Below are 16,129 nucleotides of genomic sequence, written 5' to 3' on the forward strand. Positions count from 1 at the left end.
AGAGTCCCCCCCACCGCTTCCCTGAAATGGTACAGCCTTCAAAGCTCTCGTCTTTTCGCATCGGAGACGGAGCATCCTTTCTCAGCGCAGTTTTTCTAAACTGAAACTCATTCCATATCTATGGTCAACAATGGACAAGAACGCTTAAGTAGCAGGTAGGGTGTCTTATGATGACTTGATTAGTGATTTTGCTGCCAGAAAAAGTCGTCATGCACCTTTGTAAAGCCTCCTGCAGCTGCTAAGAATGCACACACAATTTTGTATTGCACACAATCCAACAGTTACAGTTCTGCATGGTGTAGGGAAAATATTTTGATTAGGACAATACTGCACTTTGAGGTAGTTTTCAGTGTGTGAAAAATAGTTGTGTGTTGTGTGTTTGTTTTGATGATGCTACTTCCTTTTATACCTCATTCATGTGCATAATTATTTTTGTTAATCTTTGGGGCATGCAGTTGTTATTATGTTATTATATTGTCATGCTGCTGTTAAGAATTTTTTTTATAATACTAGATATTATTTATATATTACTAGTGCTGGTGCTGCTGTTGTTGCTGTTATTTTGTAACTCTATGATGACAATTTGTTTTATATATTACTTAATAAATACATTTTAATGTTTATATATATATATATATATATATAATGTCAATTTAAAAATAAATAGCAAAGGTTTGAGTGGGAACTCTGAAAGTTTTGTGTGTGTGTGTGGCTCCCTAACCATTTATGACCATTAATGCCTAGGGCCTCCTTACAAAGGACTCTAGTTGTAGTCACTTATTGGTATTGCAGTGTATGACAACATGAATACTGGTACCTCTTCTGCGATGGAGTCCTTGTAGTACCTCAGGCTCTGGTCGGTTAACACAAACCAGTGCTTCTTCCACTGCAGACACCATCAAACACACAGGTAGGATTTCAGAAGAGCTTCTCATCATCATTATCATCATTTTCATCACAAGAGTGAGTATATAAGTTGATATGTACCAGCATGGACTATTTTTCTCTTCCCCAGTTAAACCAGTGAGGAGGTCACTCACCATTCCGTCGTCGTACAGCTTGGTCATCCATCCCTTCTTGAAGTTCAGCAGATCAGGCTGCCAAAGGAAACAAGACAACGGTCAGTTTATGTTGCGGTGACGTTCTACTCCCCCTCCCCAGAACACTCAGCAGACGACAGCAGAACCTGGCACCTAGTCCGTCCCGTGTGGACTGTATACGAGGGGAACTCTGACATCACAGCCACAACAACAACAGCCACAACAACAACAGCTCAACACTTTGGGCTCTTAAGTTTTTCAGGTATTTTGGGTTCCACATAAAGTGTGACCCCAAAACGTTCATTTGTATTCCAGACATCTTCAAAGGTCAATCTTTGGAAATGTCGAAGGTGGCGTTGAATAAAGGTCTCAATGTTGAAAAGAGCTGCCAAAATATCTGTAGACAAATTTCAAATATTGGACCTGAAGCATAAAAGTCAGAACAGAAGTAAACAAACAGAATTTGTACAGAAGTACGTGCTTGTAAGCAGTTAAATACCAGAACACAGAACCAACCAACCCAAGCACCGAGCCAAACCAAGGGCCCCCCCCCCCCCCCCCATCATGTTCTCCAAACCCATCGTGGGGACCAGCGGTCCACCAACAGCCCTACCTTGTTTCTACTGATCTTCAGATGCACCGGAAAAGAGTGACACAGAGTCATCCTGAGTGCCACACATCTCCAGGAAACCAGCACACACCCGGAGACACAGGGGCAACACCAGCACACGCCCGGAGATACAGGGCCAACACCAGCACACACCCGGAGACACAGGCCAACGCAGACGACAGGCGCTCAGGCACTCTCCAACCCAGGCAGACTGGCTAACACCTCCGGACCCTGACTGACACTGGCCCAGGGAGTCAGCTCTCTATTTATATCACTGGTCTGGGGGTCGGGGTGTTGGGTGGGTATGTCGACATCAATACCCCCCCCCCCCAGTCCCCTCCGGTTGTTTTGGTTGTGCATGTGTGGGAGGTGCAGGGTGTGTGCGTGTGTGTGTGTGTGTGTGTGTGTGTGTGTGTGTGTTGCGAGTGAGTCCACCTCCATAGGTTGAGGTTCAGGCAGTGTGAGCCCCAGAAGGTCAGCTAGAGCATTGTCAACACTGGACCTGAGTGAGTACGGTAAATATAGTCTAGTGAAACTCTCAACCAGTTTCAGCAACGCCCTTTCAGGACTTTTCCTATGTGGGTTTTTAAACTTCAATAAAAAGAGACAGGCATCCAAAGGAGGACATACCTGATTTTAATTAATTTGCGATTATTATTACGACTGAAAGAAGTGATGTCAGTCATCGATTGTTTTCTTGTTTTTGAAGCGATGCTTCCAGCCATGGCAGCGGTGATGTGTTCCCTGAACTACGGCGTTGTCATGTGCAGGAGCAGGGCCTCTGCTGGCTGCATGCTGACCCCTGGTCAGCACTGAGATGTGTTTCTCTCTGGGGCTGTTCTGCCTGCTCACTGACGGAGAACAACTTTGGTACCTGCAAGGTCAGGCCTGGTGTAGAACACCACAGAGGGCCGTCAGCGTGGTCCAATTCCCACCGTATCGCCCTGGGTCATGTGGTCCCTTAGGCTCTTCATCACAGATGGGAATGGTTGTTTCTGGCCCTTTCCCACGGTCAAGCCTAACCCTGCGCTGTACTGAGTAGGGAGATCTTTTTAGTTGTCTCTTCCTGCTCAATTGTAAGTGTGGCAATTCCATACTTCCATACCTAGTAGGGGTGTAACGATACGCGTATTCGAACCGAAATATTTCGGTACGGGTCTAACGGTTCGATGCACGTTTCATTTCGGTATGTACCGAAAAAATAAAAATAAGAATAATAATAAGTGTTTATAATAAGTTTTTATTGATTATCACACACTCTGTTAGTGTCTTGTCTTGTCCTGATGTTTTGTGTTGAGGACCAAAATGGAAATAAGTCCTGGACTTTTGTGTTTTTATCCTCAATTGTATTTGATGTCTTTTCATTTGTGTAAGGCATTTGTTTGATACAATGTAATAAATCAAATCAACATCAAATTGTTTAATGAAATAATAAAAACTGCTGTACCGAAAAACATACCGAACCGTGACTTAAAAACCGAGGTACGCACCGAACCGTGACTTTAGCGTATCGTTACACCCCTACTACCTAGTGTTATTGTGAGCAAAAAGGTGATGCGCCAAAACGTGAGTCACGAGTATGACTGCTCAGGTGAGCCATGTCAAACTAAAGAGGTTTGATCCATTTCATGACAACACTGCTAGCCGTTCTCCAGAACGGTACGAGCAGGGAACAGTCCACTGTGATATTCTCCCCAGGCACGTAACTCCAAGTCATGTGTAACTTGAGCTTAATCACAATTGTAAATTACAAGCATATGAACAGTAAAGGGAGATCATTGTTTTTTTTTGTTTGTCAAAATGCCAGAGTCAACGCAGAGCCGCCAGCAGTGTGGTACAATGTACCACCTGGTGGCGGCTTGTGGAACTATAACAACAACCGGTAAGCGGTTAATGACCGAGGGTCAGAGGTTGCTCAGTGGTGTGGAAGAGGACAGGAGGCCTTCTTATTCTGGTCTATGAGTTATTGATATGATATAACATGTGTCCACTATATATATGTATATATATATATATGTGTATATATGTATCGATCTCCTCACCGTGGTGGATGCGTCGGCGGCTCTGCGGTCCAGAGACTTGGCTCTTCTCAGACTGGAGGCGGAGGAAACATCTGGACTGGTGACCCTCCCAGCATCCAAGGACATCTCCTGAGAGGCAACCATCAAGAACAACTCCATAAACATATATTAAAGTATCACAAGAGACAATGGAGACAATCAAGATCTACCTAATAATCTAAAATTGATTCAATTCTATGATAAATACTTTTGTATACATTCATGATTATACAAATAAAACATTTACTGGTCGGTTTGCCAGGTAGCGTCGCTCAGCCCTGCCCTGTCTCGGAGCAGACGCCGGCTCAGAGGCCGTCTCCGTGGAGACCTGCGTGTCCATGCACTCCAGGGGCGGACCTTCCTTAATGCGCCCAATCACCTGCGAGCGCCTGGAACACAAACAGGAAGAGGAAGAGGCTCATTCTCACCCGACATCATCCTGTAATGAGTAATCACTTATCTACTTAGATTTTGTTCTATTTTCTTGAGCACAGCAATTGGGACAAACAATTTAAGTCATTCATTCATAAAGTTGTCTGATTCTGAATAGTTAAATATCCACATTCATATTCTCGTATTTTTATCTGGAACTAATAAAGTACATCTTATTTAAAATGTAGGCCGACTCAATAATGAGGATTTATAGTTGATTGCCGTCTTGTTTAATGTATGCACCACAACCAAACTAATTCCTGTATGCCGAGTCAGATGCAATAAGATATTTCAGACTGTGACTTCTCATGATCTGATTATTTCAGCTTGGCCCCCCGCCAGGTACAGCTTTGACGCTGCTCCTCGTGTGGTCTCTGTGATCTGAGGTGTTTGGAGGGATTCCACGGCCCAACTGGGGTATACAGCGTCTGAGCTAACCAAAGCCGTTTCTACATGAAGTGTGGAGGACTTGATGAGGCAGTGAAGACACCGGCCTCAGGGAGCCCTGCAGCAGTGTGGGGAACATGATGGACAGGATCAACGTCTTCTCCTCCGAAGAGCAGCAGAACTTCTAGAACAGTGTTTCCAACCTGCAGGCCGAAACCCCACTTGGGGTCAACTGCAATGCCTCCCAGATCCCAGGAGGGCCTTCTGACCTTAGAGCTACTTGATGAGAGCCTCATGAGACCATCCAGATACATAGGTTAGCGTTTCCAAATGAACTTCAGTCTGCCCTTTGCTGAGCAGCATTTTATTTTGCACATATGGAAATAAATCAAATGATGTTGTCCAAAAAACTCCATCAGAGGAAATAACTAAGTGACGCTCTCTCTTCTCTCTTGCCCGGTTCCAAGGCAAAAACATCTTCTCCTTTAAGACAAACCTTGCGTGCTAATTTCTGTTAATCTTTCAACATGATTATTTGGACTAATGGTTGTGAATTGACCTTCCGTGTTCCACTCTCCAAGGCGGGGTCATTGTTTCTTTAATTCTGCAGACCTTGTATTTGAGTAAAACCCCTCCCCTTAGCGCTGATTGGTCCTATTATTTAGTCATTCATGGAAGAGGCTTTGAATGGGCTGGAGGCCAGACTGATCGACAGAGAGGAACAGAAGGAGAACTCAGAGATAGGGAAGGCCTCACAAGGAAAACTCAATGATACATGTTGATGGGAGAAAAGGGTAAACGGCCCCCAACATCCCACTAGCTGGCCTCATGATTCAGCTGCGACTCATAGGCACCTCACTGGGTCATCGAGGTTACGGGAGGACTGAAGGATTGTGTTCAAATGATGGGCGGGGAAGCAGATGACCCACAATATAAGAAGTTTGGGTTGCAAGAAAGTTCAGACTTCAAAAATGGGGTTCCAGGCCAAGAGAAGTATGGAACCACACTGTTCTAGAACCACTGTTGTAGAAGGTTCTGGTGGAAGACATTGAGCGTGTGCCAGGTGGTGACGGAGGAGATGTGTGTGTTATGTGGGGACACCCATCTGGAGATGAAGAGGATGAAGGGTTAGGGTTCAGATCCCAGGAACAGCAGGTCGAAGGGGACCCATGGGGGGAAAGAGAGCGAGTAAGTGAGAGAGCAAGCGAGTGGGTGAGTGAGTGAGTGAGTGAGCGAGTGAGCGAGTGAGCGAGCGAGTGTGTTCATACTAGCGCTTGAGATTTCCGTCCGACAGCAAGCCGGAACGAAGGGTTATCTAAATTGCCAACTTATTTTAGGGGTTCACGTTGGGTTTGGCTGTGTTTACTTAATACATTGAAAAGCCGGCTGTCGCAGGCGATCGCAGTTTGGTTGCACCAGAGAAGAGGGGAAGGTTTGAGCAACGCTTTGACGACGTGCATCATCAGAATAATGGAGGGTTTCTGCAATGCAAAAGTTGCGACAAGACAAGAAATGCAGCGCAGTAGAGGAGCCTAGACGTGTGTAATAAGACTGTTAGTATATTACACGTTTCTGTTTTTATTAATGTATTTGTGATCATACTAATGTTATAACACAAGTCAATTCTTAATTTAACTATTTAGGATTGACCTATTAACATCTTAGACAAGAGGGCCGATTTCCCCATAACATGTGGAACTACTGCTGGCCTGTCTGTAATAACTGACCCACGGTGGGTGACGGTCACCGCAAACCATAAAACCGTCATCACCACCTTTAACCCAAAGACTTCAGCATCCTCCTCTCTCTGTTCCTCCAATCAGACGCCCTGTTATCGCACGCTGCGCTCTCATTGGCCAGAGAGAGGAGGAATGAGGTTTCAAATGCTTTAAGAAAACAAACTCGTAGTGTGAATCTTTCCCTTCAGAGCAGATAGACCACTGCTACAGAATCAAGGTTTTATCTACTGATCGTTTGTCCTTCATTTCTACAGTGTTATTTCAATAACGCAGGAAGCAAAACAACAATGTGCGTAGGAGGGCTGCTTGGCCGCCGGTGACTTTCGGATCCACTCATCGGTCCGAGTCTGACCCGAGTCTGGTTACACAGAACCTCAATGTTTACACAGCTTCCCTAGTACGAGAGAGGAACTTCTTCCAACCATCACAAAGCAAACAGGGGCTTTGAACAGTATGCATGTTTTGCATACTGGTGAATTGGTGAATTTGATGAATTGCAAATCGATCAATGTTTACTCATTGATTCTTGTGTAGTGGCCACGTTTTGCTAAAATAGCAACAAAGTCTATTTTGTCATTTTGCTGCGTGATCCATCTGCTGTGACTCAACAGACCCCACACACACCGCTGTCCTGTTGAGTCCAGCAGGGGGGAAGAGGAACTGTGACGTGAAGGCCATGCCACTAGTTTCTAATTGCAACTCAAGCCATCTCGTAATCCTTTCTTTAAGTAGATGAACCCCACCCTTTGTAACAGGAACCTTGGTTTAAAAACGGCGGGCTGTAATCAGGTTCTGGCTTATTAAAGCGGAGCAAAGATGCCGTTTCGGAACGGGTTCGGGCAGGAATTTGCCCGGTCAAAGCTCTTATTGGTGTGGTTGCTACTGCAAGCAGCACATTATAAGTTTTCTTTATTCCTGTTTTTTGTGCAGTTAACTGCTCCTGCATACTTTCAGCTACAGAAACCATTCAACTATCAAAACGTCCAGCTCTTTAACGACATGATGGCTATCTCTTGGCGTTTTTTCAACTCTTTCAACTTTTTAAACTATTACGCTTTTTCAGCTTTTTTTGTGTGCGTGCGTGTGTGTGTGTGTGTGTGTGTGTGATGAGATCCCAGAGCAGAGGTGAAATGACAAGCAGCAGGAGTCAGAGGCATCGGTGGAGGGGAGGAGCCAGGGGCCACAAGGGCCACCGGACCCAGGGGGCCCATGGGAGAGGAGCTGCAGTAGCTCCTTGGTGAGGCCCCTGGAAGAGAGCAGAAGCAGAAGAGAAAAGTAGGAGAAGGCAGAAACCGGTGGGAGATGCAGAAGACGTCTGAGCTCCCCGGCCCCCCTGGCGTCTCCAGCAGGGGGGGCTAGACGCGGGGGGGCTGAGGAGCTGAGACTGAAGCCTAAAGACCAGCTTTGGGAATCCATTTTGTTTTCTATTTCTGGAGTAAGAGACAGATTCAAATGTGTCATTTCTGTACCACTGTATCATGCGTTACCCACAGAAATATTTTTCAAATTCCTTGAGATACTTGCACACTGTGCAGCTGTGTTTTAGACTAGGTGGTGCAGCGGTTACTCCGGTATTGACTGCATGTGTGGATGATGGTTCTCAGCCTCCCTTGTGAGTCGACTGGCTCAAATTAAAGCCGTTTCTCAATACCAAGTACGCGAACTACGTACTCGCGGACTTGGAAGTACGTACTTGGCAAGTCCGGACTTTCAAGTACAGACTTCCGAGAACGCGAGTACGCACCTGCAATTGGAACAGCAGCGGACTCGATGATGCATTCTGGGATATTTAACGGTCCCAAGTCCACACGAGTCACCTCCGATGCATCCTCGGTGGAACGGCCTCATCGAGAACGCATCGAGAACACTTCCGGGTTTTACGACAGTACTCGCGTACTTGGAATTGGAACAGTGCTTGGGCTACCACTGATGACGTGTATCGAGAACGCAAGTACACGAGAACGCGAATTGAGAAACGGCTTAAATGTTACAGAGCCTGCTGGCTCGCGCCGCCTGACCCTTTAGCAAACAGCGGCTCTAGAAGCGACAGCCACGCTGACGTCCGAGCCGTCCTCCCTAAAGCTGCCGTCCTGCCGCCCCGCCGCCCCCCGGGACATCTCACCTGCGCTCCTCGCCAAACAGCCTCGCCACCTCCTCGCGCCCGGGGCTCCTGGTCCGCGCCCGCAGCTCCTGCCGCTTGCGCTCCGAGCGGAACGCCTCGCGGTAGTTCAGCCGCCGCGCGCGCGGGACGTCCGACAGCTCCGCGTACTCGCGACCGGGACGCCCGGCCCGGCCGCCGCCGCCGCCTCCTCCCCCTCCTCCTCCACCCCCTCGCCCCTCCACAGCGGGGCCGGGGGGCCCAGTGCTGCTGGGCTCAGAGTCCAGGGAGCTCTGGGAGGAGCTGACGGTGGAGTAGCTGGGGGAGAGTAGGGGGCCCGGTGGGGGGGCGGGCTCTGGGGAGGTGGGGGCGGGAGGGGGGTCGGCGGAGGAGGGGGAGGAGGAGGAGACGGCGTACCTGTGGTTGGAGGTCCCCGGGGGGGCGGGGGCGGCGGAGAGGGCCAGGTGCTGCGGGGGGTGCTGCAGGGAGTCGAAGGGCTCGTACTTGGTCTTCTCCAGGGAGAAGTAGCCGCTCTCCACGCGGGGCTTCCGACCGCCGCCCGCCGCCGCCGCCGCCACCGCACCGTCTGTGACCACCAGGGGGAGGAATAGGTTATAAGAGGGCCCTGTTTTACCACCAGGGGGAGGAGGATGTTATGAGAGGGCCCTGTTTTACCACCAGGTCACAGGGAGGGGCTGATGACACTCACACCTGGTGGTAGAATAGGGTCCTTAACAGCCAGCGAACCAAAAAAGCTTTTATTTTTGCTTTAAGCGTGGTGATGTTTCTTACGAGATCATGAACGTAGAAATCGATAAATACGTCGAAAGATACGTCGAACGCAGAAATCGAGTAATTTTCACCATTACTACCATTACTAAAATAAGACTCTTTCCATCTTTTCATGACGGTGACTGAAAGTATCGTCGGCATCACGACGACGGGTTTGCGGGTGTGTGTGGAGCTCTGCCTGGGCTGTGCAGACGAGAGCGGGTTAGGCTTCCCGGACACCTGTGGTACAACTACGGTGCGTGTGGATGTAGGGAGCTCCGTCTGAGCAGCGCTTTATTCTGATGTCCAACGTCAGACTGAGGGTTAAGCTTTTCGGTGTAACGCCACAATGTCTATGCGCATTTCACAAACAACGTCGCTCACTATATCACTCATACACAACGATACTAAAGAGGCATCACAAAGTTGCCGTGGGGGTAACACCTCATTCATCCTTTTATCTCAGTGAATTCCAGCTGAAACTGCAGCTTCACCGGCCCTTTAAATGAACTTAACTTAAATCATCAACATTCAGCTTTCAAGTTTCATGACCTCTTGAACTCTAAAGCCGTCACCGCAGGCTGAGCATTCATGGTGGGTGGGGCCAGCCCTGCTTATGTATCTGATGGATTTGGACATTTCTCCGCCGGGATGCTGCACTCGGCGCTCCAATCATTTAACCTTTGACCCTGGGCTGATGCTGACCTCTTGAAGCGCGTCCAATCGAGATTACAGCGTTCGACAGATCAACGGCTCACCGTCCTGGGTGGCGGGGGCGGCGCCGCGGTCCTGGGGCTGGTCCAGCTGGCTGATGCAGGAGGAGCTGCGGCTGTAAGGGATGGAGGTGGGGGCCCGGGACCAGCGGGCGGGGGCCTCGTCCTGCCACAGGCTGGCCCGGGTGGCCGGGACCCGCTCAGCGCCCGCGATGCTGCTGCTGCTGCCGCCGCCGACGCCGCCGCCGCCGCCACCGCCGCCACCGCCGCTGCCCGGACCCCAGCAGAGACCCCCACTGCTGCCCACGCTGGTGACCGCCACCTTGGCCGGGCCAGGCTCCTGTAGGGGGAGGAGGAGCGTGAGGAGGGGGGTGATGTTGTGTAAGAGGTGAGAGGAGTTGACAAGAGGACCGCCACCACAAGAGAGCGACAGAGCGAGACAGAGTCAACCACAGTGACAAGGTTTTATTGCTATTTTATTGTTTGGCGGCTTTGGCAATACAAACGGGTCAGGCCATTTTAATAAAGGAAAGAAAGAGACAGAGAGCACGACAGGGTGAGCGAGAGAGCGACAGAGAGAGAGAGAGAGATAAGAGACTGAAAGGACAACTCGGCAAAAGAACAAAGAGCTCTTTGACTGTAGACATACCTGAATTACACACACACACACACACACACACACACATTAATTAGCTCTCTCTCTCAACCCACATCTGCTAATACAACAGCTCCAAGGCATAGAAGAGAGAGGGAGACAGAAAGAGAATGAGACACAGACACCGACAGGGGGGCCAGACAGAAAGACAGACAAAGATAGGCAGAAAGGCAGACAGACAGCGACAGAGACAGACATGGAGAGAAACAGATAGACAGACAGACAGAGAGATAGAATGAGATACAGTCATACAGACAAAGAGAGAAAGAGAGCGTATGATACAGATAGATAGACAGAGAGAGAGAGCGAGAGATACAGACAGACAGACAGACAGAGTGAGATGCCAGGGAGAGAGCAGAGCACACAGTTCGAGAACACCCCCCTTCACCAGGATTGAATGTGATCAGAATCAGCATAAGATTAGGATTAAAATGGGGATTAAGATGTGGGATTCAACCATCACAGCACAGGGGGAGAACGAGTTTAGAGCCAGAACTCACAGCGTGCCCGTTCAACTCTTCAGTGGAAAAGTGACCGTTTGGAGTTATGGTGTCCTGCCAATAATAAGACACCTTATTGGTTAAACTGACCAATAATAGTTCAAACAAGATACAATGTATTTCCCTCTATTATGAGAACTCTTATCGGGGTGGAGGGTTCGACCATGGTTACTGCATTTGGTTTTTGGTTGGCTTAGAGGGCGCCAAGTGAACCCACTGGTCATAACATGGTCAGGAAGTGACAGGCCCCAATAAAAAAAGAAGCATTCAACCACCAGGTGGTGTTGTGGATGTGGCTGGATTCGAATGTTTAGTTGTTTTTTTTAATACTCAGAGGACTGAAGTGAAGGACAGAAGTGTTGCGCTGTCATGAATGGGAGTGCATGGACTCTCAGTCTTATCCCTACATTATCCTGTTCTCTTTGCAGTGAACCCATCGTTTCCTGCTTGACATTAATAAAGTGGATCGTCTTAATCCCCTCTAGTATCGTGTGAAGTAGAGCAGAGGGTTCTGTGCGTTGTTTGCCCTCTGAGAAGGAAACTGAAGGACCTGTTCCTCGGCACACGCTGGGTTAGCTTCAGTCAGACCCTCCCAGAAGGTAAACACGTACACCACCCCACACCCTAAGAACCCCACCCTGCACCTCCGTCAGGTTACGGGGACACGATGGACACCTCCTCGCCAGGGGTGTGGACGTCAACACTTGAGTAACCGTAGAGCCCCCCCCCCCGACTCTGAGGGTCTAGCTGTAGGGGAGAGTTGCTGTGCAGATGGTGAGGGTCCGACAGGGGGGGGGGGTGCATCCCAAAGGAGGGAGGAGAGGGTGCTCAAGACGTACATTTTGCTTTGTTATACAGAACAAAGATGATGGCGTTGGAGGTGTAAGTATTGCTGATCAATAGAGCTGAGACTAGAAATAGAAGCGTGTCTCAGCTTCTTCCATTTGAAACGTCTAGTTGTAATGTTAAAGGTCTCCATTGTTGGACTTCTTATCATTAATACATGCAAACCAATTAATTCCTTCTACTTATAATGAGGCTAAATGATAACTGCATCATCAGTTGTTAGTGATACGAGTTCAGAGTGCTTTGGCGTTGATGATTAAGTGCTCGGGCCTCTCAGAATGGCTGTGGGGGGGGCAGAGATGAAGGTGGGGATCCCTGCTGTATGTGGTGGTTTCTCGTTACCCAATGCGGGGTTGATGAAGATGATTCCCCCCCCCCTCCCCCGGTGGTGGACAGACGGGCGCCTTGGTTTCCTGCTGCTGTGCCGGTAACTCTAACCCTGCTCTGCACGCAGTGTGTTCATCAAAACACACTGCACTACGTTGTCTAAACACACTATGCTCACAGACAGCAGACAGTCAACCAGGGTTGCTGTGGACTGATGTCTGTGAGCAGAGACCAGTGTGTCAGCACCAAATCTGTAGGCAACAGCCCAACACGATGATGTCTGAAGCCTTCCATTTGTAGTTTGTATTTGTATCTAGTTGCATGCAGGGAAACAGTCCCTGTGGAGATCAACCATCTGGGAACCCATCTGACAGGGGGGGGGTCAGGCTAATCCTTGGGGAGTGGGACCAGGCAATAACCTGGACATCAAATGGGTCGATTTGTGTATAACCTTGAGACAGAAGGAGTCATGATATGACCTTGAATGAACAACGGTCAGACTAACACCTGGAGAAAGAAGAGCATGGAGTGGGGGTCAGGCTATCACCTGGAGTAGGACTGGGAGGGTCTGGTGTATGACCTGGGGAATGGGGGTCAGGCTATCACCTGGAGAGGACAGGGAGGGTCTGGTGTATGACCTGGGGAATGGGGGTCAGGCTATCACCTGGAGAGGACAGGGAGGGTCCGTGTATTACCTGGGGAGTGGGGGGCTCCACCTTGCGCTTCTTCTTCAGGTTGTGTTTGTTGGTTCGGGGGTAGATAGTCAATGCCTCCTGCCACCTGCAGAGACCAGAATACACAGCCCACACCTTCATCACAGAGAGGAAGAGGATGACGGGAGATGCAATAGATCCAGGTTGGACATCTATCTTTTCATCGTCCTCAGCATTGCAGACATAAACTCCTTAGATTAGTTTCTGTTTCCTCAGTTCCTGAACCTGACCCTTATTGCATTGCGACCTTAACGTCTCTCTGGAAGCAAAGGCTGTCCTGTGAGGCCTTTTAAAAAAGGCTAATGTCTTCATAATTTATTTTAATCACAATTTAGCATATTCTTTTTCCTAACCCTAACCCTATTTCCTGCTGTTACACATTAATTTCCCCTTGTAGATTAATATAATACCAGTCTAATCTGACCCAACATAATCCGATCCAAACTCTGCCATGGATTGAACATGGGAGTGGATTTTAGATAAACTGTTTTTTTATGTACACTTGATGAAGTGATCTTATAGTTTTTAAGTCTGTATATTTTTTAATTATACTGTTTTTTTAGCAGGCCAACTCTTCTTTCAGTATCCTTGTTTGGTATACTTGTTTATAAATCTGTTTATATTTGAAGTATTCTTATTATTGAATGGTATAAGTGTGTGTGTTTTTCAGCTGGTCATTGGGGTTAGTGACGTCAGAGATCAGGGGTTAAGGGTCAGAGTTCAGGGGATAAGGGTCAGATTAGGACAGCAGGATGGATGGGGGATTAGCAGTCCCTGGTACGACCACCAGGGGGTAGACACCCACATTGTTTCACCTCTAGGAGGGTCTGATATGGTTTGTTTGGACCAACATGATCCAGAGCATGATTTGACCCTGGGGGCCATACCGATATTCGTGCAGAAATGTCATGTTGTTTAATGATAAACAAATAATGCCATATTAAAAAAAAAAGATTTAAGGATACTTTAATGCAATTTAAGTAAAGAAGTTAAGTATTTATTCATCTTGGATTTTCTAAACAATGACTAAATAATTAAAATAAAATAAAAAGAGAGGGCTCCAAGAGCCCCAAGAAGGATTCATCTTTACATAAGTCAGGTGCCAAATGTATTAATTAATTAATCGGATATTGTATCAATCAAAAGGCAATTTGAATCGGAAAATCTTTTTTTTTCAATCATCATAATTTAATCCCAGCCCAGGAACCGACATCAAACAAGCAGTGGTAAAGCAGCATAGTGCTGCTAAGTATGAATGAAAGAAACGAGAATGAAACATTTCAATCTGTATGTTTTTGTTAGAAACATTTTGGGTACTTCAAGATAGTCATGCCCCTTAATTACAGGTCCCGGTCTGAATGTGTGTGTCTGTCTAGCGGTGTTAACCTGCCCAGGAGACGAGCAGCAGCACGCCTCTGTATAGAGACATCGTTTGGCCAGTATTTCTACACATTACAAATTCTGGGCCAAAATGACGACCGAGGCGGGGGGACCTCGTCCTTCAAACAGAGGCCAAAGGAAGGGTTAAATGGTAAATGGACTGCATTTGTACAGCGTTTCTCTAACCATTGGCCACTCAAAGCGCTTTACAATATTGCCTAACATTCACCCATTCATGCACACATTCACACACCGACGGCGGGGTCAACCATGCAAGGTGACAGCCAGCTCGTCGGGAACAGTGAGGGTGAGGCGTCTTGCTCAGGCCCACCTCGACACTCTAGCTAGTGGGAGACGGGAATCGAACTAGCAACCTTCAGGTTACCAGCCAACCCGATCTACCTCCTGAGCAAGATGCCGCCCCCTATGGGTTGTTGGTCTTCTTACCCGTTGATGATCTCTTTACACTCGGCACGGACAAAGTGGTCCCTCTCTGGGGTGAGGATGGCCAGGGAGTTCTTCTGTCCTGTACGGCCCTCCCCGTCCACAACGTCCGAACACTGGTTCATGTTGATGGTTCCCTGGGGCAGGGTGCTGGGCTGGGGGGGGACACAATGGGAAGACTTCAATCAATCTCTAATCAGGGACACAGACTCATAACCCCAGGAGGAGTCGAGAGAGAACAGCAGAGAACACATCAACAAACTATCTCCATAGGAGAGCCAGAACATGGTGATGACGATGCAAGGATATCACTTATCAAGTCTGGGTTATCTTTAAAACTCTTCCAGAACCGTGGGTGTGTGTGTGTAGCATAACTTATACAATATGGGTATTCTATTTAGTAGCTTTGGTTTTTATATTGGATATATTCTATAACATTTTAATTATAATTTTCAGGATCTTGTATTTCTACAACAATATTCTCTTTATTTTCCATTTCTAATCTGAAGACTACGTTCTATGGCCTTGTGTAAATATGTCCCTAGGCTGCATCCAAAGCTGGCTGCTACACACTCCATGTGATGCACATTAGTCTGAACCTCTATGCTCCTTTTGTATTTCTGTCGTTCTCAACGGGCGCAGACCACAATGAGCAAGAAACTCGGGGAACATCAGCAGCAGCCATCTTGGTTGTTTATGAAAATCAAGCCTCACAGCGCCACGATTGGCTGCTCCTCTGAAGAGCCATCGGATAAACCCGCCCCGTATTAGATCAACGGTTGTGATTGGCCCGAACCGAGACAGGTCTTCCGGAAACGTCTTTGAACGGGAGGGGGGGGCCAGGCGAGCCAGAGCACGTGAAACATGAGCTCCCGGATTCGCCTGATCTTCAGGCTGGCGCTCCATTGACATGTGAGCCCAAGACATGCTTTCTGCAGGCGTACTGCGGTGTTATGGGACTGACCGTTCTACAAGCCCACGGACGTGATTGGACAGAATAACATTTAAAAGTTTAGGTTAAGACGGTTGGGATTTTGATATCGTCCCCCTGCCAAAATGCATTGTGGTTCTCGGAGAGCCGTAGCGGCCATACATGTGGTTTGCACACCTTCTGTACTTTTAGTGTACGGTTTGTGTTATACAATGTGTGATATGATTTTGGATGTATTACATACTACTCTCTCCATCCTATTTAGTATGCTAGTATGCCATTACGGACACAACCATAGACTCAAACAAGCTAATCAAGACTATTGCTATTTACTGCTGTTGATGAAGCTTTTACCCAAAGCCACTTAAGAGTGAACCAAGTCACAGGTAATTAAGACCCAGGTTGGGGTAAGGGCATCTTGCTCAAGGATGCTAGGTGGACTGTGGACATTGGGGAGCAAATTACCATGACCTTTCAGTTCTG

The 16,129-nt window shown here is 47.9% G+C and overlaps 1 protein-coding gene across 4 annotated transcripts in view; it reads right to left on the bottom strand.

Annotated features, from left to right (window-relative positions):
• Positions 1-16,129, bottom strand: part of LOC311366979 (uncharacterized protein) — a 51,730-nt gene that overhangs the window by 18,581 nt on the left and 17,020 nt on the right. For 3 of the 4 annotated variants that reach the window (XM_084485773.1, XM_084485775.1, XM_084485774.1), the window contains exons 4-12: positions 14,719-14,870; positions 12,874-12,958; positions 11,006-11,059; positions 9,896-10,190; positions 8,391-8,952; positions 3,958-4,099; positions 3,693-3,800; positions 1,041-1,097; positions 818-886 (exon numbers count right to left, since the gene is read on the bottom strand). In XM_084485773.1, the coding sequence (XP_084341899.1) occupies positions 818-886; positions 1,041-1,097; positions 3,693-3,800; positions 3,958-4,099; positions 8,391-8,952; positions 9,896-10,190; positions 11,006-11,059; positions 12,874-12,958; positions 14,719-14,870 (1,524 nt within the window). The remainder of the gene's footprint in view (positions 1-817; positions 887-1,040; positions 1,098-3,692; positions 3,801-3,957; positions 4,100-8,390; positions 8,953-9,895; positions 10,191-11,005; positions 11,060-12,873; positions 12,959-14,718; positions 14,871-16,129) is intronic. The other variant, XM_084485776.1, reaches the window with a different exon arrangement.

This window comes from Micromesistius poutassou (genome assembly GCF_964030765.1).
Source record: "Micromesistius poutassou genome assembly, chromosome: 21".
Classification (NCBI taxonomy): Eukaryota; Metazoa; Chordata; class Actinopteri; order Gadiformes; family Gadidae; genus Micromesistius; species Micromesistius poutassou.